Below are 25,500 nucleotides of genomic sequence, written 5' to 3'. Positions count from 1 at the left end.
AGTGACTCCAACAACATTTTGGAGGAGTTGATAGAAGAGATCTACAATTAGTTGCCCAGCTAATTTTGATAAAAAGCAGTCCCCACACCTGATTCTGATGGATAATCTAATAAGGGTATTAGATTCCATCTTTAGGAGTCGATAACTATTTCTTCATTAAGCAACTCTTGTAAAATGACTTATTTTTCAAAATTATTATACGCGTAAATAGGAATCACTGGAGAATCTCAGCAAGACTGGCAGAAGTTCTAAAGAAGGATTAGTGGACTCGAAATGTTAACTCTACGTTCTCTCCACAGGTGCTGCCAGCCCTACTGAGTTTCTGCAGCAATTTCTGTTTTTGTTTCAGATCCTTAGCACCGCAGTTCTTTGTTGTATATTATCATAGGCCAAGCTTTGCTGCTAGTAAGTGAAGGATGTTAATATAGGAAATTGGCCAATTTTCAAATCAAAAAAAGCATGGTTAAAATGCAGGGTAAGTTTTGTTTGTCATTGAGCTGCTACACTCTGAAATCTTTTCCTCAAAGCTACCTGATAATGAAACTCTTGAATGTTGTGATACTTTGTCAATACTAGCTGCATTTAAGGGATATATACATGTTGTAATCACTTTCCATAATAATCTGGGCAGGTAGATGGTGATTTGGCCACAGCCAGTGAGCTTCTTCAGTTTTTTTTTATGGTGTTAATAAATTATTGCCTAAATTATTCTGTGACCTCATAATCTGAAACCTTTGTGCCTGGATTTTACGGTCAGTCATGAATGAAAAGTGCCTACTTGCTCCCAGGCATTCCCTGGGCATCTACATGGTGGTTTGCAGTATTTGGAGAGCTCCAGTGGGGGCTTTGGGATCTTTGTGAAGAGGGTAAGCAATTGTGGGCTAAAATTCCCCTAGTGTTGGCGCTATGGAAAAATGTAGCATACCCAGACTGTGGGCATGAATGGGTGTACCATGTGTGTGCTGGGACATGCCCGGTGAGTAGACCACAACACCAGAGAACTGCCAACATTGGTTTAGTGCACAAACTGTCATTTTAGATTTTGCAGATTGAGTTAATGTCCTCTCATAATCACTTCCATCCGAATCATGACTTCCATTTGAGAATGTGATCAACTGCATTAGGGACCCACCTCCAACTGTTGCTCTTTAAATAGACCATCATGGAACTTGCAGATGAGGTGCTTCTGACTTGCTTCTGCTGTAGAGGAAGTGGAAGGGCTGTGTTGACTGTTATTAGAGAAACTCAGAAAAGCTTTGAGGATTCCCAAGTGGCTGAGAATGTACATTGATAAATGAGCAGTTAAAATTGGAAGTGGACCATAAGCAACAGAGAGGAAAAGATGAAGAAGTGGAGGATGAGGACACTCAGTGGAAGACCCTGCCCATCAAGGGTTTTTGGAGACTCCTCTCCTACCTCGAACTCAGCCAGGAGCAGTGTGAGAGATGCCTGTGTTTCACCAAGAGACAGGTGACTGGACAGTGCCAGCTCCTACAACTGTTTCACTTTTCAAGAAGAGTGGTAAAGATAAGACAGGAAATTACAAACCAGTGAATTTTACATCCGGTGTTAGGCAAATTATTGGAGAAAATTCTGAAGGAGAGAACTATCTCCATTTGGAAAGGCAACATTTGATTGGGGATAGTCAGCATGGCTTTGTCAGGGGGTCGTCATGCTAACAAATTTTATTGCATTTTTCAAGGAGGTGACCAGGTGTGTGGATGAGGGTAGTACAGTTGATGTAGTTTGTATGGATTTCAGCAAAATCTTAGATGACATCCTACATGGGAGGCTGATAAAAGCATGTGGTATGGTGTGGCCAAATGTGTGGTTGGAGATGCAGCTCTAGGATTGGGCAGTTCAGCTACACGAGGGCCCACAGAACACATGACCAGTGACAGGACATTTCTTAGGTGGACAATCGTACTTGTTAGTGGGTGATTTTGACAGCGATGATGATGGAAAGCACATGGGATGCAGGGAAATTTGGAATGTAGGATCCAAAATTGGCTTATTGATAGGAGACAAAGAATGGTATAATGTTGTTTGCATGACTGGAAACTGATGTCCAGTGACATACTATACAGATCAGCGCTGGGTCCTTTATTGTTTGTGATACACATAAATGATGTAGATGAGAGTGTGGGAAAGATGACAAATACATTTGCAGATGTCATGGTTGGGTGCTTGACAATGAGGAAGAAGGTCTTAAGTTCCAGGAGGATATAGATGGATTACTCAAATGGGCTGATCATTGGAAGATGGAACTTAACTCTGATGTATGTGAGGTGATGGATTTTGGAAGAAGTACCAAGACAAGAGAGTACTTCATGAATACGACACTAGGAAGCTCAGAGCAACAGAGAGATCTTGGGGTGCTAGTTAACAGGTTCCTGAACCTGACATGTTAATAGGGGAGTTAAGAAAGCATATGGGACCCCTGTCTTTATGGGACCCCTGCCATAGATGTGCAGAGGAATGTAATGTTGGAACTCTATAGGACTTTGGTCAGGCCACAGCTGGGGCTCTGTGTGCAGTTCTGCCCACCACACTCTCAGAAGGATGTGATTACACTGGAGGGGTGTCGAGGTGATTCATCAGGATGTTGTCTGTGATGAAGCATTTTATCTGAAGGGAGGCTGGATAAGCCCAGGTCTTTTTCTTTAGAACAGAGAAGGCTGAGAGGGGACCTGATTGATGATTATGAGGGCCATGGACATGGTGGATAGAAAGTTGCAGTTTCCCCTCAGTTGAAAGGATGATAATTGGGACTGTGATTTTAAGGTGGAAGGCAAGAGGTTTAGAGGGGATTTGTGGAAAATATTTTTCACCCAGAGGGTGGTGGGAATCTGCAATGCCTGGGATGAAAATTAATGCAGATAACCTCATAATTTTTTAAAAAACATATTTGGATGAGCACTTGAAATATCATAGTATTAAAGACTATGGACCAAGTGCTGGAAAGTGGGAAAAGTGTAGATTTAGTGTAGATTTGTTGGTGCAGACATGATGGACTGATGGGGCTGAAATGTACTGAATGGTCTTATGATCCTTCCTTTAATAAATTGACCAATATTGTGTAGAATACTCAGATGCAATCTCACCAAACTCAGTATAACTGAAGCATAACATCCCCATTTTTGTATTCAGTACCCTTTGTGGTAAATTATTTGCTGTACCTGCTTTCTAATCTTTTGTGAATCACACATGAGGATGCCCAGATCTCTCTGCATGTTAGATCTAATCACTCCCATTTGTCTAATATGATTCTTCCTTCAGAAATGGACAATTTCATATTTTTCCACATTTTAATGCCATTTATCACATCTTTGCACACTCACTAAACCTATTTTTTAGCAACCTCCTCTTCATACCTTACTCTCCTCCTTATTTTTGTGTTGTTACAAATTTGTGAAGCATACCTTCTGTTCCTTCACTTAAATCATCTATACGAATGGAGATGGTTAAGGTTCTCACACCGATCCCTGTGGCACATCAGTTGCTACACCTTGCCAACAAGAAAGATCTATTTATGCCAACTCACTGCTTTCTGTCAGCCACTCAATTTTCTATCCCTACGCCGCAAGCTTTTAACTTTTGCAATAATCTTTGATGTGACACCTTATCAAATGCCTTTTAGAAATCTAAGTACAGCTCATCCACCAGTTCCGCTTTCTGCTGAGCATGTGTTACTTCCTCAAAGAACTCCAGTAGATTGTACAAACATGATTTATCTTTCACCAAACCATGTTGACTCTGTCAGATTACCTTGAACTTATCTAAGCACCCTGCTATAGCCTCTTTAATAAATCTTCCAAGCACTTTCCCTTGAAGGATTATAGAAGCTGGAGGCCAGTGGAGTTATTCTTGATGTCTGGTGAGTTGGCACATGGACTGCTGTTTCCTTCTGCAACAACCTACTCACACCTGGTGATGTACTGCAAGTTGATCCTGAATTTAAACTATGGTACGTGCATTGCAATGGTTACTAGTGTCAGGTCAGTGATGGTGCTTGGAAACATAGAAAATGTCTGATGCTGCCCGGTAAAAGACCTTATCCAGTCTAATCTGGCTTTCTAGCTCTTGATCTGTCATCTTGCACGTTATTGTCTTCTAAGTACATATCCAGTGGAGTGAGGGTTTCTGCCTCTATATTCACTGACTTTCAACGTCCAACCATTCTCGTTGAAAAAAATTCTCCTCAGCTCTCCTCAAATCATTCTATCAATTGTGATCTAAAAGTCTATCCACTTTGGTTATTTACCTCTTTGGTAAGGAAATAGGTCTTTCCTATCCACTCTATTGAGGCTCCTGATAATTTTTTTTACATCTTATGTAGACTTTCAGTCAGCCTCTTTTCTAAAGCAAGCAACCTCAGACTGCTTATATCTAACATTCTCTGGTTCTGGAACTTCTTGACAATTTTATTTATTAACCTCTCTAGTGTGATCATATCCTTTTTGAATTCTAGTTACCAGAGTTGAATGTATTACTCCAGTCCTGGCCTAAGTAGTGTTTTGTATTGTGTAGTACAATCTCCCAGCTCTTATATTGCTGGACCTGTCCTTCTTCCATTCAGGATCTGTGGACGTGCAGAACCCACTATTACTCCACTTTTAACAATATTTTGTGAATTCCTTTGCCTTGTTTACTCTGCCTAAATACATTACCTCAAACCTCTGTAGATAGAATTCTATTTACCACTTTTTCATGATCTGACATGTCTAATGAAATCTCCCTGTAGTGTCCACCTTCCTCAATTTCCACCACATGACCAATTTTTGGATGGTGTCTGTACTTTGTAATCATGCACCTCCTCAAGATATACCAAGTACAGTAAGGGACCTCACGGTTTTGCAATGTATTCAGCTAATGTGGTATTTGGTATGTTGGAATTAGATGAGATACTAACAAGGCTAACGTCATTGTTAAGGATGTAGAGGTAAGATGGAACCTCTGAAGATTAGACCAGATGCAGATGGAGCTATGGTTGTTTGAGGCACAGTGAAAGCCTAGTGTTCTGCTGGGTCGATGGCATTTGAAGGATCATTTGTTGACATGGACCACTCTTGAAATCAGTCAATTTTTTCCAATGTTGCAGCTAAGTTGTCAGGGTCAGGCCCCAGGTGTTGAACTTCATGGCCATGTGCTTCGGTATCCTTCTCAGGAAATGCCTTAGTGGACTCCAGGCTTTCCAGTGAACCATGACCTTTCTTCACCTTTTTGAGCTCCATTACTAAGCATCCAGTATCTCATTCTAGAATGTGGGAGCCCTTTCCTGGTTTAGCAACTCCATAAACAAACTTCCGCCTTCCATCAAACCCTTCTTATTACAGTTCTAGCAGCTGCTGTACCCGTTTTCCTTGAAGAAGGACAGGGTGCCTTTAAGAAATGCAGGCTAACTAGATGTCACCTTAGCCAAAAACTCGCATGGCCCCCTTGTAGCGTATGCAACCAATCAGCATTGCATTTCACACTGGGTTGCATGATCCAATCATGTTGATGAGTGTGCTCCCTGCTGCCAAACCTAGCGTGGGATAATTTCACATCACATTCCCACACCTGATCTCTCACATCTAATTGCTCCTTCTCCTCTTGAGTCTAACCCAGCTGTTGTGAGTCAGAATATTTTATTAACCTGCAGAAATTGGGGTTCTTGTCATGAAATGGTTGTTGCCCCTACCCCTGAGCCAGATTCAAGTCACACCTGCTCGAGAGCTGTGTCATAACATTGCTGAACAGGTTATTCCTTGATGGGGAATGCTCATCTTTGTATGAATGGGTTGTATTCTAAATAGAGTGTATTTTTAAGCGGCTCTGGTGGCACAGTAGTAGTATTCAAGTCCCGCCTGCTTTAGGGGTGTGCCATAACATCTCTGAAAAATTGATTAGAAAATGTTTAATGTGCAGAAAATAAAAAAGAGAGGGAAAACGAGAGATAAAAAAGGTAGCTGTAAAAGCAAAAATAAATTCTTAAACCTCCAAAAATAATTATGTTCTGAAGGAATGAGATGTCACCTTCTGTCATAAAATTGCTGTCTTAACGTCATGAGGATGATTGAGTGATGATTAAGACTTCACAAGCTGGTTCACTTATATTGGAATGGATAAATCCTGACTTTTCCTGACACATTTTTAATCATAATCTATTGGGTAAATAGTTGGACTTGATTGCATATTTGCAGTGTTGAGTAATGCACACCTGGTATGGCAAAGCTTGTGGCGATCAGGCGAACTCAGCAACTTCCTGATCTCTGAATGTAACTGTACTTCTGCGAGCACCAAAATTTATTGCCCATTTTGCTCAATAATGATGAATGTTGGCAGCCTCCCTGTTTTTTTCAGCACAAAACTGGTGCCAACGTTTGCAAGGCTTGTTGAAAAGATCCGTGACCATGTGAATGGGTAGCACATCAATCCAGTTCCAGTCCAGTTGGAATACAGAGGTTTCTTTCTTTCTCCCCTTCTTGCTCTGAGAAATACTGTAAGCATTGGGCACCGGATCACCACCTCCTTTTTCTCATTAATATTTCATGCCTACACTAGTCTCAACTGACTTTCTAAGTGAGGGTGGATGCACACTAGGCTGTGAACGTGAACAGATGATCAGTTTATAGTGAGAGGAATCTGTGTGTAATATAATTACATTATATTTTCCAAGCCACATATAGGAAGAGTATTCTTTGTGCAAAAATAAAGGAGTATAACTGCTGTTGACAATGTTATTCATCATCAGCTTAGAATGGTGGATATTGTTTTCCTCCAACATAATTTCTTCAAGTTACTGTCGAATAATATATACATTGCTAGTAATAAACAAGGAATGAATTCAGAATTGGTATTGAAAGTCTTTGGAGGAACGTACTATGTTTTCTGTAAAATATTTTTCCACTGCATTTTAAATTTTGGATTAAATGTATATAGAAAGCAGACTATTTCTTTACTTCATCTCCTGCATGTTATAGTGCTGGAGTTATGATTGGTGATGGTAGAGGCTCCAAGTTTCTTTGTCACCTCACTGACCAGAAATCCCTCCCGCTCTTACTGCCTCCCATTAGTTAATAATGGAAGAATTGAAAAGTTGATATATATCCTCTTTGGTTGTGTTATGTACAATCTTGTTTGGTCACCAAGTTCTGGAGTGGGACTTAAACTTTGAGCTTCTGGTTCATAAGTTGCGGAGTTAACCATTGTGTCTCAAGGCCTCTTAGAATACAAACTGTCAAGACTCAGTGCTGAAGAAAATTTCGGAAATAGACCTTCAGTATTGACCAACTTTATTTCATGATATATCATGGGAAGCAGCCAGTGAGTTAAACAAATGGATTGCGAACTGCTTCCCATGATATATCATAAAATAAATTTGGCCCATACTGAAGGTCTGTTTCTGAAATTGTCTTCATTACTCAGCAAGTTGATACTAACTTTTAGTTCATTTCCATTGAGAGTATCTTGGCTTAATGTAGTGCTGTGTTCGAGAGAAATTGAATACCATTCCTTGCTTGAGCCTTTAGTAAATATTGTGGTCACTGGGACCCGACACAGCATGCAGTCAAAGATCCTGCCAGCTTTGGCTGCAGGGGTATTGAGGAACTTTAACCAGTTCCTGAGTTAAGACTGTATGAATATGTATGAAAATGACACAATGCAGAGAGGACTAAAATTAATAAATTAGCTGAGGGCTGTCTTTGCTGTATTTGGATTTCAGTAGCTATTAGCTTATATTAATTGAATCAGACCATGGTATGGTCACAAAACAGATGGAGCTGAAGACAATAGAGCCTTGTTCTTCACCCCACTGTGCTGTCAGCTAATGGAGACTGAGCATGTTAACACTCCAGTATTCTGTTGGCATTTAACTTCTTCTGAAAGAATTTTAAAAATGCTCTTGCCTGAGATCCATGTCTTCCTGTTTTAAAATTTATGTTTTGTCGATACTTGGTTCAGATTTCTAAGAGAACCTAATGTATGCTTAGAAGCGACGTGTTGAAAGCTGTCTTTAAATGCAACTTGCAAGAAATCTTATAAGGTTTTGTTATGCAACATCCTTTTAATGTTAGTTTATTTTTCCCATGGAGCTGCAAACATCAGGCCCTTATTCCTTTGGAATTTGAGAATTCATTGTGAAATTATATATATCCAATCCCACCATGTGGTATAGTGACATCCATTGGAAACAAGCAGCTTGACCAGAAAAAGTAACATTAAAAGGAAATGGTTGAAAATAAAGAGGCAGAAATGAAGAATCATATGATGCAGTCCACTTGAATTTGGATTGAGCTACAGCGTTGATCAAGTTGCAATTATGAAGTTTATAAGTTTGTTTTTAACTTTAAGTTTGTAACTTTAAATTTCGGGTAAATGAATGGCATCTGTAGTGATTGTAATGAGGCCAGCAAGCTGGACCTCCATAGAGTATGAGTTCCCTGATTGGGGCTGTTAACCTGGTCCAAGCAGGGACCCTTGGTTGACATATAAAACAAGTGAGTGTCATAGATTATGACACTCTGGCACCTGACTCCCTATGGGGCAATACTATAGTTAGTCAAGGACTGGCCTCTGTGGAATTATTTCAACATCTGTGGCCTGCTCTAGAGTCTGCCCTAGAATAGGCCTGGGTGCTTTGACTGTTAAGAGAGGGCTTGGATAGTTTCATTAAGAAACGTGTGCAAAATACTTGTGATCTGTATTTTGAATGAGTAGACTAATTGTAGACCTAAAGTCCAAGAAAGGTGTTTTCGATATCCGCTTGTAAACATTTGTACTTTGATTTATTTACTTAAGAAAAAGAGAATTGGAGTCAAAATAAATAAGTAGCATTTCTATGCTTCACTGGGTATGGTGCTATTCTGTTTCATGTTGGGAGAGGAAGCAGAGGAAGCCATTTTGAAGATTGGGTTATAAGCTTCCCAACAAATCAATGAATATCATATACAGGCAAGAGGTGGTGTGTGGTCAGCGAGAGTAAAGACTACTTGGCTTTGTGAGCTACTATATCCTGATGTAGGAGGGAGATGATATTGTGTCAGAGATACCTTCTGCAGCCATCAGCAGAGTATCGGATGCACAAGACAACTAACGTGTGACCAGGGATGAAATCGGATATTCAATGACTCATGAATGCATGTGAGGCATGCCAACCCTAACAGCAGTTGCAATTTGTGGTAGGTCCCTTCCTCAAGGTGAAAAGGACCAAGGATCAAGTCCGACCTTCTTCACAGATGTATTATAAATGTCTGAACAGGTTTATTAGACATATCTGTCAATGCCAGTAGCAGAAGGAACTTCCAATGCACATGATGATCTATCCACATCTTGGATGAAAGTAGTAACAGCGCAGGGGGCAAGTTATATCCTTGTTACAGATTGCTTCTTTAAATTTCCCATTGTTTAATAACACAGCAACACAACAAACATGGCTGTTGCTGACACAATGAGTGTTATTTCCAGTTTATTCAGTAACCTGGAACAGATAGATTTAGATTAGATTAGATTACTTACAGTGTGGAAACAGGTCCTTCGGCCCAACAAGTCCACACCAACCCTCCGAAGAGTAACCCACCCAGACCCATTACCCTCTGACTAAAGCACCTAATAGTACAGACAATTTAGCATAGGCAATTAACCTGACCTGCACATCTTTGGACTGTGGGAGGAAACCAGAGCACCTGGAAGAAACCCACGCAGACATGTGCAAACTCCACACAGACAATTGCCTGAGGCTGGAATTGAACCCAGGTCCCTGGTGCTGTGAGGCAACAGTACTAACCACTGAACCACTGTGGGACATGGGCATCGCTGGCTGGCCAGCATTGATAGCCCATCCGTATTTGCCCTTGAGAAGGTGGTGGTGAGCTGCCTTCTTAAATCACTGCAGTCCACTTGCTTTGGGTTGACCCACAATGCTGGGAGGGAGGGAATTCCAGGAGTTTGAGCCAACGACTGTGAAGGACCGACAGTATATTTCCAAGTCAGGGTAGCGAGTGGCTTGAGGTGGTGGTGTTCCCAAGTACCTGCTGCCCTTGTCTTTCTAGATAGAAGTGGTCATGGGTTTGGAAGGTGCTGTCAAAGGATCTTTATTGAATTTCTGCTGTGCATCTTGTTGATAGTACACACTGCTGCTACTGAGCTCTGGTGGTGGAGGGATTAAATGTTTGTAGGTGTGTGCCATTCAAGCGGATTGCTTTGTTCTGGATGGTGTCAAGCTTCTTGAATGTTGTTGGAGCCACACCAATCCAGGCAAGTGGGGAGTTTTCCATCGCACTCCTGACTTGTGCCTTGTAGATGGTATTATATAGACTTTGGGGTGACAGGAGGTGAGTTATTCGTTGCAGTATCCCTAGTCTCTGACCTCCTCTTGTAGCCACTGCTTTTATGTGGTGAGTCCAGTGAGTTTCTGGTCAATGGTAACCTCAAGGATGTTGACAGTGGGGAATTGAGTGATGGTAATACCATTGAATGTCAAGGCATGATGGTTAGTGTCTCTTATTGGTGATGATCATTGTCTGGCATTTGTGTGGCACAAATGTTACTTGCCACTTGTCGGCCCAAGCCTAGATATCATCCAGATCTTGTTGCATATGAGCACGGACTGCTTCAGTATCTGAGGAGTCACGGATGGTGCTGAACACTGTGCAGTCATCAGTGAACATCCCCACTTCTGGCCTAGGACACTACCCTGAGGGAGTCCTGCAGAGATGTCCTGGAGCTAAGGTGACTAACCCTCCACAACCACAGCCATCTTCTATTGTGCCAGGTATGACTCTAACTTCCTGATATCCATTGATTCCAGTTTTGCCAGGGCTCCTCAATGCCATACTCCGTCAAATGACGCCTTGATGTCAAGGGCTGTCACTCTCCCCTCATCTCTGGAATTCAGCTCTTTCTTTCTTAAAGGATATAACTGCTGGACTGAGTCTGTAGCAGGTGGTGAAGGAACCAACAAGAGGAAAAACATACATGACCTCATCCTTACTAACCTGCTGGCTGCAGAAACATCTGTCCATGATTGCAAAGATAAAAGTAATCACTGCACTGTCCTTGTGGAGACAAAGTCCCATCTTCACATTGAGAACAACCTCCATCATGTTGTGTGGCCCTATCACCGTGCTAAATGGGACAGAGTTCGAACTGATCTAGCAGCTCAAGACTGGACATCTATGAGGCGGTATGAGCCATCAACAGCAAGAGTATGGTACTCCAGTACAATCTGCAACCTCACGGCCAGGCATGTCCCCCACTCAACCATTAGAACATAGAACGATACAGCACAGAACAGGCCCTTTGGCCCTCGATGTTGCACCAACCTGTGAAATAGTCTAAGCCCTCCCACTACACTATCCCATCATCATCCATGTGCTTATCCAAGGACTGTTTAAATGCCCCTAATGTGGCTGAGATAACTACAGGGCATTCCATGCCCTTACCATCTCTAAGTAAAGAACCTGCCTCTGACATCTGTCTTAAATCTATCACCCCTCAATTTGTAGCTATGCCCCCTTGTACAAGTTGACATCATTATCCTAGGAAAAAAACTTTCATTGTCTACCCTGTCTAATCCTCTGATCATCTTGTATGTCTCTGAATGTAGGTTTGCTCGCTGAGATGGAAGGTTCGTTTTCAGATGTTTTGTCACCATACTGGGTAACATCATCAGTGAGCCTCTGGACGAAGCGCTGGTGACATGGCCTGCTTTCTATTTATGTGTTTAGGTTTCCTTGAGTTGGTGGTGTCATTTCCTGTTCATTTTCTCAGGGGGTGATAAATGGGATCCAGGTCAATGCGTTTGTTGATAGAGTTCTGGTTGGAACTCTATCAAATCTCATCTTAGTTTCTTCTCTCCAGTCTGTTCTCTCCAGTGAGAACAGACCCTCAGCCTTTCCTCATAAGACGATCCCAGACCAGGCAACATCCTGGTAAATATCCTCTGCACCTTTTCCAATGCTTCCACATTCTTCCTGTAATGGGGCAACCAGAACTATACACAATATTCCAAGTGTGGCCACACTAGCATTTTGTATAGTTACAACATGACATTACGGCTCCGGAACTCAATCCCTCTACCAATAAAATCTAACACACATTGCTGCTAAGAAGGCATACAATCAACCTGGGTGGCTACTTTCAGGGATCTATGTACATGGACTCCAAGATCCTTCTTCACATCCATACTACCAAGAATCTTTCTATTGGCTTAGTATTCTGCCTTCTTGTTATTCTTTCCAAAGTGAGTCACCTCACATTTATTTGCATTGAACTCCATTTGCCACCTCTCAGCCTAATTCTGCAGTTTATTCAAGTCCCCCTGCAACTCGCAACATTCTCTCACACTATCCACTTCTCCACCGAGTTTAGTGTCATCTGCAAACTTACTAACCCACCCATTTATCCCTCCAACAGCCTACCATGTGGAACCTTATTAAAGGCTGTACTGAAGTCTATATACGCCATGCCAACTGCCCTACCCTTATCCACATGCTTGGTCATCTTCTCAAAAATCTCAACGAGGTTTGTGAGACATGACCTGCCCTTGATGAAACCATGTTGACTATCTGCAATCAAACAGTTCCTTACTAGGTGATTATAAATCCTATATCTTATAATCCTTTCCAAAACCTTTCCTACAACAGACATAAGGCTCACTGGTCTATAATTACCTGGGTGATCTTTACTCCCCTTCTTGAACAAGGGCACAACATTTGCAATCCTCCAGTCCTCTGGTACTACACCTACAGACAATGATGACTCAAAGATCGAGCTCTACCATCTCCTCCCTAGCTTCCCAGAGAATCCTCGGATAAATCCCATCTGGCCCAGGGGACCTATCTACTTTCACTCCTAGAATTGATAATACCTCCTCCTTACTAACCTCGATCCTTTCTAGTCTAATATCTCATATCTCATTCTTCTCCTCTACAGTATTCTCCTTTTCCTGAGTGAAAACATGAGAAATATTCGTTTAGCACCTCTCCGATCTCCACAGGGTCCACACACAACTTCCCCTTCTGTCTTTGACTAGCCCTTTTCCTAGAGGAGGGTGGGGGTGGGGATAGAGTAGCATAGAGTCGCAGTAGGGTTAAAATCAACGAGGTAAAAACAATGACTGCAGATGCTGGAAACCAGATTCTGGATCAGTGGTGCTGGAAGAGCACAGCAATTCAGGCAGCATCCAAGGAGCTTCGAAATCGACATTTCGGGCAAAAGCCCTTCATCAGGAATAAAGGCAGAGAGCTTGAAGCGTGGAGAGATAAGCTAGAGGAGGGTGGGGGTGGGGATAGAGTAGCAGATCCCCACCCCCACCCTCCTCTAGCTTATCTCTCTAGCTTATCTCTCCACACTTCAGGCTCTCTGCCTTTATTCCTGATGAAGGGCTTTTGCCCGAAACGTCGATTTCGAAACTTTTCGGATGCTGCCTGAATTGCTGTGCTCTTCCAGCACCACTGATCCAGAATCTGGTTTCCAGCATCTGCAGTCATTGTTTTTACCCCTTAGCCCTTTTCCTACCCTAGTCATCCTTTTATTCCTCACATACCTATAGAAAGCTTTAGTGTTCTCCTTTATTCTGTTTGCTAAAGACTGTTCATGTCCTCTCCTTGCTCTTCTTAACTCTGTCTTTAAATCCTTCCTAGCTAATCTGTAACTTCCTGGAACCATCTCATCTCAATGTCTCACATAAGCTTCCTTCTTCCGCTTAACAAGAGATACAATTTCTTTAGTAAACCACGGTTCCCTTATCCGCCCCCCCCCCCGCCTGATAGGGACATACCTATCAAGGACACGCAATACCTGTTCCTTAAATCAGTTCCACATTTCGATTGTCCTCATTCCCTGCATTTTGCTACCCCATTCTATGCATCCTAAGTCTTGTCTAATCATATTATAATTGCCCTTTCCCCCATCTATAACTCTTGCCCTGTGGCATGTACCTATCTCTTTATATCGCTAAACTAAACGTAACCGAATTATGCTCACCTGCCATTAAATCAAACATCTGCCTGGTTCATCACCATGCACTAGATCCAGCGTGGCCTCTCCTCTTGTTAGTCCTTCGACATATTGTGTCAGGAAACCATCCTGTACACATTGGACCAAAACTGATCCATTCAATGTACTAGAATTATAGCATTTCCAGTCAATGTAGTGGAAGTCCCCCATAATGACAACATTGTTCCATTCACTCCTACCCAGAATTGTTTTGCCAATCATCTCCTCCACATACCCGGAATCCTGCGGAGGCCTATAAAAAAATTTCCCAGCAGCGTGACCTCTCCTCTCCTGTTTCTAACCTCCGCCCATTCCACTTCAATAGACGAGTCCTCGTCAAACGTTCTTTCAGCCACCATTATACTGTCCTTGACTAATAAGGCCACACCTCCCCCTCTTTTACTGCCTTCCCTGTGCTTAATGAAAGATCTAAATGCTGGAACATGCTTCAACATCCGTTCCTGACCCTGCTGTATCCATGTCTCCGAAATGGCCACAATATCGAAGCACCAAATACTGCGAGCTCACCTACCTTATTTTGGATACCTCTGGCATTGAAGTAGACACACTTCAAACCAGTTTGCTGTCTGCCAGCACACTCCTGTGACTGTGAATTCCTGTCCATCCCCTCCCTACACTCATCCTCCTGTGCACTGGAACTACACCTCAGGTTCCCATCTCCCTGTTGAGTTAGTTTAAACCCACCTGAATAGCACTAGCAAATTTCCCACCCAAGATATTAGTACCCCTCAGGTTCAAGTGAAGACCGTCCTGTTTGTACAAGTCCCACCTTCCCCAGAATGAGCCCCAATTATCCGTGTACCTGAAACCCTCTCTCCTGCACTATCCCTGCAGCCACGTGTTCAGCTGATATCTCTCCCTATTCTTTGCCTCGCTATCACGTGGCACGGGTAACAAACCCAAGATAACAACTGTTTGATCTAGCTCTCAGCTTCCACCCTAGCTCCCTGAAATCCTGCCTTACATCCCTATCCCTCTTTCTACCTATGTCGTTGGTACCTATGTGGACCATGACTTGGGGCTGGTCACTTTGTCCCTTCAGGATCCCAAAGACACGATCCGAGACATCATGGACCTTGGCACCTGGGAGGCAACACAACAACCGTGAGTCTCGTTCATTCCCAATGAACCTTCCATCTGACCCTCTAACTATTGAGTCCCCAATGACTAATACAGTCCTACTTTCCCTCCTTCGCTTCTGTGCAACAGGGGCAGACTCTGTGTCAGAGACCTGCACCCCACTACATGCCTCTGGCAAGAACCTTAACATCCCATAAACAAATTGAAAAAATCCTCATCCTCCTTTGTATCACTCTTATGATGAAGAGTGGACTGATGAGTGTTACTTCATTTGTTGGTTTAGATATACAATTTGTTGCCTTTTGTAGAGAAAACGCAGCTTGGCAACTTTCCACTTGTTGAGAAGAAGCTTTTAATATAGCTGGATTGGAAGCATTTAGCTGAAGGTGTGTCTTAGAATGGAGCACAAGTGGGATATTATTGGAGTCTGTAGCCTTTGCTGTATGCCCTCTAATATGCTGTGCTATTTCTTGATGGGATGTGGAGTGAATTGAATTGTCTGATGATGGTGATGATGGGACTTTAGGACAAGGCCACACTGAATAATCAGCTCAGCACACTTCTAGATTAAGATGTTTGCAAATGCACCAGCCTTGTCTTTAGTACTTAGTTGCTAGACTCCCCCATCATTGAGGATGGAGATTTTCATGGATCTGTTACCTCCTCTTGTAGTGATTGTAACAAGGTCAGTCAGGTGGAGCTCATAGAATATGAGTTCCCTGATAGGGTCTGTTAATTGTGGTTGAAGCAGGGAACCCTGGCTGACAGATATAAACGGAAATGTCAAGGGTTCTGTTCAGCCTGAGAGCTGGCTCTGAGGAGGCTGGATGAGTGTCAAGGACTCTCCACATGTAAATAAAGGGTGACTTGGATACTGGCCTCTCTGGAGCTATTTCACCTCCCACTAATAGTTTAATTTTCTATCACCAGGCATAACCTTGTGGCAGTAGTGCAGTGTTGTAATCAGACCCACTGGTTGTGGCATTGCTTAACTCTGTCTATAGCACAGTGCTTCACCTATTTGGCATTTAAACAGTAGAATACACTGTGGTATAGTCTTAATGCATTGGTTCCTTCTTTTTAGTCAGGCACAGTCCATCTCTGGCTTTGTGGTAATGGCAGAATGAAGGATATACTGGACCAAGATTTTCTCTTTGCTATTCCCTGTCTCCATTGAAAGAAAATTCTGGTCCTGTTGTTTCAGTGCTCAGATTTTCAGAAAAAACTTCTTGGTGTAATTAATCCTTGGGTTTAAAGTCTTCCACTTGGAATCTGTTCTATTAAACTTCATGTGTAGACAGTTGAAAATTCAAGGCTTTGCTGTACGTTTTTGGGTGACATTTTATTTATACAGCTTTTGGGTTCATTCCTGTATAATTTCCAATCAGATTGTGCCCATATTGTGTTGGCAGTTTCTCGTATTAAAATATTGGAAGAACAAAAAAAGCCGAAGTTTGAAGAGCCCAATTAATTAATTGAAAAGCTGAATGGGATTAGTCCTGATTTAAGAGCTATAAACAATAACAGAGGTGAACTTTCTCTTATTATACAATTTCTAATCTGCGTTATTCTGACCTCCTTTGTCAGTGCCTTTGCTTTGTACTTCACTTCAAGCCGGTTTACATTAGCGTATTTGCATTTATGATTCACGCTGTCAAATGTGTCTTCAGCAGGAGGCTGTCAAGGTAATCCATTGTCAGAAAAAAATGGTCAGTTAGTTAACCTGTACCATTGTCTCGAGTCTCCTATTGGAATGGTGTTGGTGGAGGTATGGAAGCAGTATGACGCCCTGCTCCTCAATCGGGGATTGTGCACAACAAAGTGTAATGTGATGGTGAAAGTACATTTTTGTAAAAATAAGTACAATATATCTGGCAATCTGCAATTTGCCTGCTGTGTTCAAACCCACTCCTTACAAAAAGACTTTGTTGGTAACCATGAAAAGGGGACAGAAATTCATTTTATTCAACCAGCCCACTCTTGACAGCTGGAATCACTCTTAGAAGAATTCTGCTTCTCTGCCTTGACTCAAAGTATTCTGGAAAATTCTGATGTCTCTGCATGAACAGGAAAGGCAGTAAGCTGGTCGGAAGCAAGAAGAAAATGGGCACTCACTTTTGTGACTTTTTTGATCTGTAAACCTTTAATAAAAAATGCAAAGTTTTGTTTTAAAATGTCTAAACTAAATGGAGCAACTATGGGGGCTATGCGGGTGGCGTTGGGGGAAAGGTTAGCTAAACTTTCCAGAAAAACACCTTTTCTAATATTTTATTCCTTTAAATATTGCCTTATTGCCTTTGGAAATTATTTTTGTTGCTTAAAGATTCAAGGTTGTATTGCTTGATTTCAAATGTAATTAAAATATTAGTCCAATAAAGAAAAGAAAATTAGGAGTTAAATCATCATTTAAGATCAAATGCCTAAATTTAAAAAGTGATCTGAAGTTGCTGTAATGAAATGAAGAAAACCTGACTGCAAATTGACAAAGTTTAATTGTTACTTTTTAGCATACTGTCTCACCCCTTGTAATTTCCAACAATAATATCTCCTTTTCCCATTTCTTCTCAGGTAAACGGTTACAAGAATGGATCTGTGTCATCTTGTGTGTCTGTTTGGTGGTGATCAACTTCTTTTTCCTGATGCTGCATTTTTCTATGGATCACTTTTCCAAATTAATAGTAGCCATATGTAAGTATTGTGCAGATAATGTTGATGTTATGTTGCACACTAATCATTTGAAGGAATCATTACTATTGCATGCCATAGTGTTAATCTGTGCTGGTTTTGAAAGGATGAAGAGCAGGGTTATACTTGCTGCTGTATAAATTGCAGTGAGAGCTGCATCATGTTGTGTATCAGCAGTATTACAAGCTGCAATTTCTGTGAGATTAGTGTTTGTATTTTATTTCTAGTTGGACTGTCTGCAAAATTGTGATCATTTTTCTCTAGTAATCAGTACTCTCGTGACTTCAACCAGTTACCGTAGAGATGGTTTGCCCTTTTAAGATTCTAATTGATTAAGAGTGATCTGACACCATCTCATATAATGTAAGATTCTTTTATTCAGAATATAACCAAGCATAAAGAAGAAATGTCTTTTAAACCTTTTCAATTCTGTCTTTCCAGGTTTTTGTTGTCGCATCTAGCCTTACTATTTATCAAAAACAGAAACAAAAACAAACATTGCTGGAAAAACTCAACAGGTCTGGCAATATCAGTGGACAGAAATCTGTGGACAAAACTTTAATTTTGAGGAAGGGTCACTGGACACGAAACGTTAGCTCTGATTTCTGGCCACAGATGTTGCCAGACCTGTGCTTTTCCAGCAATTTCTGTTTTTGTTTCTGATTTCCAGCCTCTGCAGTTCTTTCGGTTTTTACTTACAATTTGTCACTTTCTTTTTCCCATCTGCAATCCAATATGACCCCACTCTTCATTGAATCAGGAAACATTCTAATTTCTTCTTATAACTTTGACTAAATCAGGACCGCTCCATGAAAACCATGATTTCCTGAGTGTTTGTAAAACTATAACCAGTTGGAATAAGTGACAGTGCTCGAGGTGATTTGGCTTGGTACTAAATTATGAATCATTTACAGTGTCTGATGCATTGAACCATTTTAAGACTTTGTGATTTTTATTAGAATCCAGAAACCTAAAGACAATCAATCCAGAAGAATATTGAAAAAATTGCACCATTATGATGTTGAGAGTCAAAGATGGTGTTCAGGTGCAACGCAAACAGAAAAGTGTATGAAGTGTTTGTGCAGTTGAGTGGATGATGCATTTAATATTTTAATTGTTGTGTTCAGTTGTTTTTGTGCTGTTTCACTTCAATGCAATCCCCTTAGCGAATGTAACTTTGTCCCATGCAGTACAGTCTCTCGTCAGTCCCTCATCATTCATTCACTCTGCTCTCTGTTCCAGTGCAAATTAAATTAGATTTCTCCTGTACCTGTAAAGTTTGAAAATCCAGGACAGTTAGCTGGATAACTGCTTCCAGGCATTTGCTGATCCTGGTATGTAGTCTGAACCCAGTAATTCTGCAATTGGTTGAAACTGAAGTTATTCAGCAACGTTTGGGAATGCCCCGTCCATAGAATGTGAGCGAAAGCTTGCTGAGTGTCTGTGTCCAGCATTGTGCTGATTCTGCATGCAGCATTGTAAAAGGTAATTGTAGAAAAAGTCTTGTGGTTTGAAACTTGTTTGAGTTCATGGTGTGAATGGAGCACTGTATTCTCAGGTACTTGTGAGCCAGGTGATTTCTAGTCCTGAGATAAATTTTGTAATCCAGAACTTGAAACCGCATTGACTTTTATTCTGAGGTACAGAATAATCATCCAGGCACTAGCTCTATTAAGCTAAGTAATTAAAAAAAGAAATAATTGTTTAATAATTAGTCTGTCCTTTCACATAATAAAATGTAGGGATCAAACTTTATTGTTTTTTTTAGCTGATGCTATGTAATGGTTAAAAAATGCAGTCTTTCTGTTTAGTGCCACAAGTCCTTTCCTCTGTTTCTTTTTACTGCCCTGAGTCCTAGGAACAAACCGATTCCCTACTCTTATTGACCATGATTTCTTCACAACCTCCAGCTCTTCCCAGTTTCTTCCCGAGGCCTCCCTATGGAGCACAGCCAGCCAGCAGCAACTCTTCCTTGATCTGTACTCTAGCCCTGAAATAAAATTGCTTTTGGAATGAGCTGCCATCATGCACACATCTCTAGGACTCAGCGAGGAGTCTATTCTCATAGAAAGAGCAAAATGATTAAAGCATTTATATAAAAAAAATCCCCAACTGAATAAAATACAGATGGCAGAAATGGAATTTCCTTCAGGACATAGTTACACACGTGAAAACACATGAGATAGTCAAGTCATGACCAGTCCTACATGTAAATACGTTTTTGTATTCAGCAGTGCCTGCAGGATATCTATCCTTTTGCGTACTGGGAAATTACACTGCGACAGGGAAAACGACATTTACAGTAACTGCAGTGATGGGGGTGGTTTGGTGGCGTTTATAAAGGCACAATCCTGAGAACAATCCTTGTGATCTGAAGCAATGGCTGCCCTTATTGGGGACATTTACAAAATGCCACTCTGTGGAGTAAATGAATTAGCTGTAATTAAACCACATCACAACATTGTGGGGAAAAAAGTCCCCAGGTGGGGGTTACTAAACTGCTGTCATGGCATCCAGATCCTGATTTTATGTAGCTTCTGAATGAATGCTCAATTGCCACTTGCCTAAAGCCAACAGTGTCCCATTTTAAATTCAAGATGGAGATCCGATTATGGCATCATGCTCTATTTCTGATTTTGGCTGAAAGGTTTTCCCATTACACTGAAGAGAATTGATCTCTCCAGAGAAGTGAAGAGACTCCAAACAGTTACTTTTATTTTACATTTCTATATTGGCTAAGAAGAACATAAGCATTTCTCTGGGCCCCACAAGCATTGTTTTGGCCTTGAATAAGGAGCATCACAATTTGTTTTCTTTTGCAGTATGCTGCTGCCGGATTTTGTGTACTTGTAAGTCATGAAAGGTAGCTTAGTGGATCCATGCCTGCAGAGAATTTATTCAAATTGGGCAAAGTAATTTCAGAGCGAATCTTTAATAGGTATCAGCATGGGAAAAAGTTCCTAATTTCTGTCTGGCCACGATTTGAACTCGGGTAGTAAAGGCAGAGTGTTCTGCTGTGTTGTTATTTCAAGCCTTGAAGTTTTTGGAGATCTTAGTGATTTTAAAGGGAATAGCATTTTCTTCCAGACAAAGCTACAAAACATATAATGGTATTGGCCATTGGATTTATTAAATGCAGTAACATTGGAGAAAAGAACCCGATTGTACAACACTTTATTTCTAATAAGAGACAAATAAGCAAGCTGGACACACATTTTCCCTTCACCCCGATGTTATTAGTCTTCATTCAGAAGCAAGAACTAACCCCTCCAGAATCACTGACTTGAGTTCTGTTCATCTGTACATCCTGCCATTTTGTTTCCCCTTGGCTGATGTCTTCTCAAGACCACAATGAGCATGTTCGATACAGAGTTGAACCTGCCTTGCAATTGGTGCACCCAATGGCCAGGAATATCAAGAATTTGAATTTACTACTACATTTATGAGCTGTCACAAGCGTTAATTTTCCATAAAGGGAACTGAACAACGTGCTTCCTTAAACAGAACTAGTTACCTAATCCAAACTTCCACATTTAGTGATGTTGAAGTCTTGAAGGTAGGAAGTTCTTTAACATGTATACCTGATATAAAATGTTTTAATAGTTGTGGTGTTTTAATTTTTAGAAATCCCTAGCTGGAGGATATCTATCAAGATAAGTCATAAATGTAATAAACTTTTGTAACAAAAAGCAACACACTTTAGGGCCTAGTGTGAATTTAGGGCCTAGCAGATGAACGCAAAAGAGCTGGTGGCCTGAAGTGCATCTACTTTAATGCAAGGAGTATAGTGTGTAAGGCAGATGAACTTAGGGCTTGGATTGGTGCCTGGGAGTATGACGTTATTGCAGTCACGAAGACTTGGTTGAAGGAAGGGCGTGATTGGCAACTGAATGTTCAAGGATATAGATGCTTCAGACAGGACAGGGAGAGAATTAAAAGGAGGGGGTGGGAGGTGGAGTTGCATTGCTGGTCAGGGATGATATCACGGCTGTGCTAAAGGAGGACAATATGGAGAGCTTGGGAAATGAAGCATTATGGGGCGAGCTGAGAAATAAGGGTGCAGTTACTTTGCTGGAGTTGTATTACAGCCTTCCAACAGTGAGTGTGAGGTAGAAGAACAAATAGGTAACAGATTATGGAAAGATGTAGAGGTAGTGGTGTTGGGAGATTCTAATTTTCCCAACATTGACTAGGATACACTTAGCATCAGAGGTCTGGACGGGGTAGAATTTGTAAGAAGCATCCAGGAGAGTTTTCTAGAGCAGTATGTCAATAGTCCAACGAGGGAAGGGGTCATATTGGACTTGGTATTGGGGAATGAGCCAGGCCAGGTGGTAGAAGTTGCAGTGGGGGATTACTTTGGGAACAGTGACCACAATTCTGTAAGTTTTAGAATAGTCAAAGCCAAAGATGAGAGTGGTCCTACGGGAAGAGTACGAAACTGGGCCTAGGCCAATTCGATCAAAATTAAGCAGGAGCTGGGAAATGTGGATTGGACACAGCTATTTGAAGGGAAGTCCACATTTGATGTGTGGGACGCTTTCAAAGATAGGTTAAAGATAGTGCAGGATAGGCATGTCCCGTTGAAGGCAAAGGATAGGAAAGGCAAGATTCATGAACCGTGGATGACAGGAGAAATCCTGAAGAAGTGCCCGAAACGTCGAATCTTCTGTTCCCTAGATGCTGCCTGACCTGCTGTGCTGTTCCAGCAATAAAGTTTCAGCAGGAGAAATCATATAACTTGCCAAGAGAAAAAGGGAAGCATACATAAGGTCCAGGCAGCTAAGAACAGAATGGGCTCTGGAGGAATATTGGAAGAGTAGGGCCAGTCTTAAACGAGGAATCAAGCGGGCTAAAAGGGGTCATGAAATAGCTTAAGCAAGCAGAATTAAGGAGAATCCCAAAGCATTTTATTCTTATACAAGAAGCAAGAGGGTAACTAGAGAAAGGATTGGTCCACTAAAGGATAATAAAGGAAGGCGGTGTGTCAAATCGGAGAGAATGGGTGAGATTCTGAATGATTATTTTGCATCAGTGTTCACTGAGGAGAGGAACATGATGAATGTTGAGATTAGAGGTAGAAGTTTGATGAGTCTGGATCACGTTGACATAAGTAGGGAAGATGTGTTGGGTAGGCTAGAGGTTATTAAGGTGGACAAATCCCCAGGATCGGATGGGATCTATCCCAGTTGCTGAGGGAGACGAGAGAGGAAATAGCTGGGGCCCTGACAGATATCTTTGTGGCATCCTTAAACACAAGTGAGGTGCCAGAGGACTGGAAAGTTGCTCATGTTGTCCCCCTTTACAAGAAGGGTAGTAGAGATATTTTGGGTAACTACAGACCAGTGAGCCTGATGTCAGTGGTGGCAAAGTTGCTGGAGAAGGTACAGAAGGATAGGATCTATTTACATTTAGAAAAGAAGGGGTTTACAGTGATATGCAACATGGTTTTGTGCGGGAGAGATCGTGCCTTACCAACCTAATGTAGTTCTTTGAGGAAGTGACCAAGTTGATAGATGAAGGAAGGGCTGTAGATGTCATATACATGGACTTTAATAAGGTGTTTGATAAGGTTCCCCATGGTAAACTAATAGAGAAAGTGAAGTCACATGGTGTGCAGGGTATTCTAGCTAGGTGGATAAAGAACTGGTTGGGCAACAGAAGACAGAGTGTAGTAGTTGAAGGGAGTTTCTCAAAATGGAGAAAGGTGACCAGTGGTGTTCCACAGGGACCAGTGCTGGGGCCACTGTTGTTTGTGATATACATAAATGACCTGGAAGAGGGCACTCTTGGTATGATCAGCAAGTTTGCAGATGACACGAAGATTGGTGGAGTAGCAGAAAGCATAAGGGACTGTCAAAGAATGCAGGAGAATATAGATAGAGTGGAGAGTTGGGCGGAAAAGTGGCAGATGGAGTTCAATCCATACAAATATGAGGTGATGCATTTAGGCAAGTCTAATTCTAGAGCGAATTATACTGTAAAAGGTAGAGCCTTGGGAAAAGTTGATGTGTAGAGAAATCTGGGAGTGCAGGTCCATTATACCCTGAAGGTATGCTTGCCTTCATCGGACGGGATATTGAGTACAAGAGCTGACAGGTCATGTTAAAATTGTACAAGCCATTGGTTTGGCCGCATTTAGAATACTGTGTATATTTCTGGTTGTCACATTACCAAAAGGATGTGGATGCTTTGGAGAGGGTGCAGAGAAGGTTTATCAGGATGTTGCCTGGTATGGAAGGTGCTAGCTATGAAGAGAGGTTGAGTTGGTTAGGTTTGTTTTCATTAGAAAAAAGGAGATTGAGGGGGGACCTGATTGAGGTTTACAAAATCATGATGGGTATAGACAGGGTAGATAGAGATAAGCTTTTTCCCAGGGTGAAGGATTCAATAACGAGAGGTCACGCATTCAAAGTGAGGTGAAAAGTTTAAGGGGAATACACATGGCAAGTACTTTACACAGAGGGTGGTGGGTGTCTGGAATGCATTGTCAGCAGAGGTGGTAGAAGCAGGCACGGTAGATGCATTTCAGATGCATCTGGACAGATGCATGAGTCAGTGGGGAGCAGAGGGATAACAGATAGGAATTGGGCGACAGGTTTAGACAGTAGATTTGGATCGGCTCAGGCTTGGAGGGCCGAAGGGCCTGTTCCTGGGCTGTAAATTTTCTTTGTTCTTTGAATTCTTGCCTCAGCTTTACAGATTTGGGTAGAGTTCTCCATCCAGCTTTGTAGATGATACCAAGTTTGGAAGCATATTAGGTGGTGCAAGGTAGAAGCAGTTCTCTTGAGGAAGTGGGCGGCACGGTGGCACAGTGGTTAGCACTGCTGCCTCACAGCGCCAGAGACCCGGGTTCAATTCCCGCCTCAGGCGACTGACTGTGTGGAGTTTGCACATTCTCCCCGTGTCTGCGTGGGTTTCCTCCGGGTGCTCCGGTTTCCTCCCACAGTCTAAAAGATGTGCAGGGTCAGGTGAATTGGCCATGCTAAATTGTCCGTAGTGTTAGGTAAGGGGTAAATGTAGGGGTATGGTTGGTTTGCGCTTCGGCGGGTCGGTGTGGACTTGTTGGGCCGAAGGGCCTGTTTCCACACTGTAAAGTAATCTAATCTAATCTAATCTAATCAAGTACTGTAAAAACTAATTAATTGTGTGGGTAAAACAGTATCAGATAGTTAATGTGAGGAAGTGAGAGGCCATTCACTTTAGATCTGAGAAAGTCATGTTGGATATTTTCCCAATGGTAAATGGCTCGAGATGGAAATTTCTCATTTGTGAACTCTAGAGTTAATCTTCTTCTGGAAAACGGATAGCAAAATGGACTGTGGGCAGCAGGCCAGTTATGAGAGGAGCACCATCCAGTTAAGGCTGGTAGCCTGCCTCTCAGACTTTCCAGATTTGAGTGGCAGCAGTCTTAGAAGTACCAATGATAAAAGTGTCCTCTACCAAGACTGCAGGGTGGAGCTGCCCTGGAAAGTGGAATAAGCTTTCAATGTGTAGAGTCACTTGAGGCCTCAGAACTGTGAGGACGGCCATTGTCTTTATGGTGTAGGGGGCTCTATCCATAGTCCACAGAGCACCTGTTAAGGAAGGCGCCCACTCCATCTGGGAGTCCACTGGACGGCCAAGGTTTACCCAGCTGTTGCCTTCTCAGATTGTGAAGGCCCATCCTGCCACCTGTGAGGGAGGGATGTGGTCGGTTGCTAGTGTATTGGTTAGATTAATTAGCTAGAG

General features: G+C 41.9%; 1 protein-coding gene across 1 annotated transcript in view; it reads left to right on the top strand.

Moving 5' to 3' along the window:
• peds1a (plasmanylethanolamine desaturase 1a) overlaps positions 1 to 25,500 on the top strand; it is a 140,513-nt gene that overhangs the window by 11,020 nt on the left and 103,993 nt on the right. The window contains exon 2 of the mRNA XM_043706931.2: positions 17,653 to 17,772. Within this exon, the coding sequence (XP_043562866.1) occupies positions 17,653 to 17,772 (120 nt within the window). The remainder of the gene's footprint in view (positions 1 to 17,652; positions 17,773 to 25,500) is intronic.

Source organism: Chiloscyllium plagiosum, unplaced genomic scaffold (genome assembly GCF_037043375.1).
Source record: "Chiloscyllium plagiosum isolate Xiang-an unplaced genomic scaffold, Cpla_swu_hap1 HiC_scaffold_17, whole genome shotgun sequence".
NCBI lineage: Eukaryota > Metazoa > Chordata > Chondrichthyes > Orectolobiformes > Hemiscylliidae > Chiloscyllium > Chiloscyllium plagiosum.
Note: the sequence above shows the minus strand (reverse complement) of the source record. Positions and strands in the feature narration are given on the sequence as shown.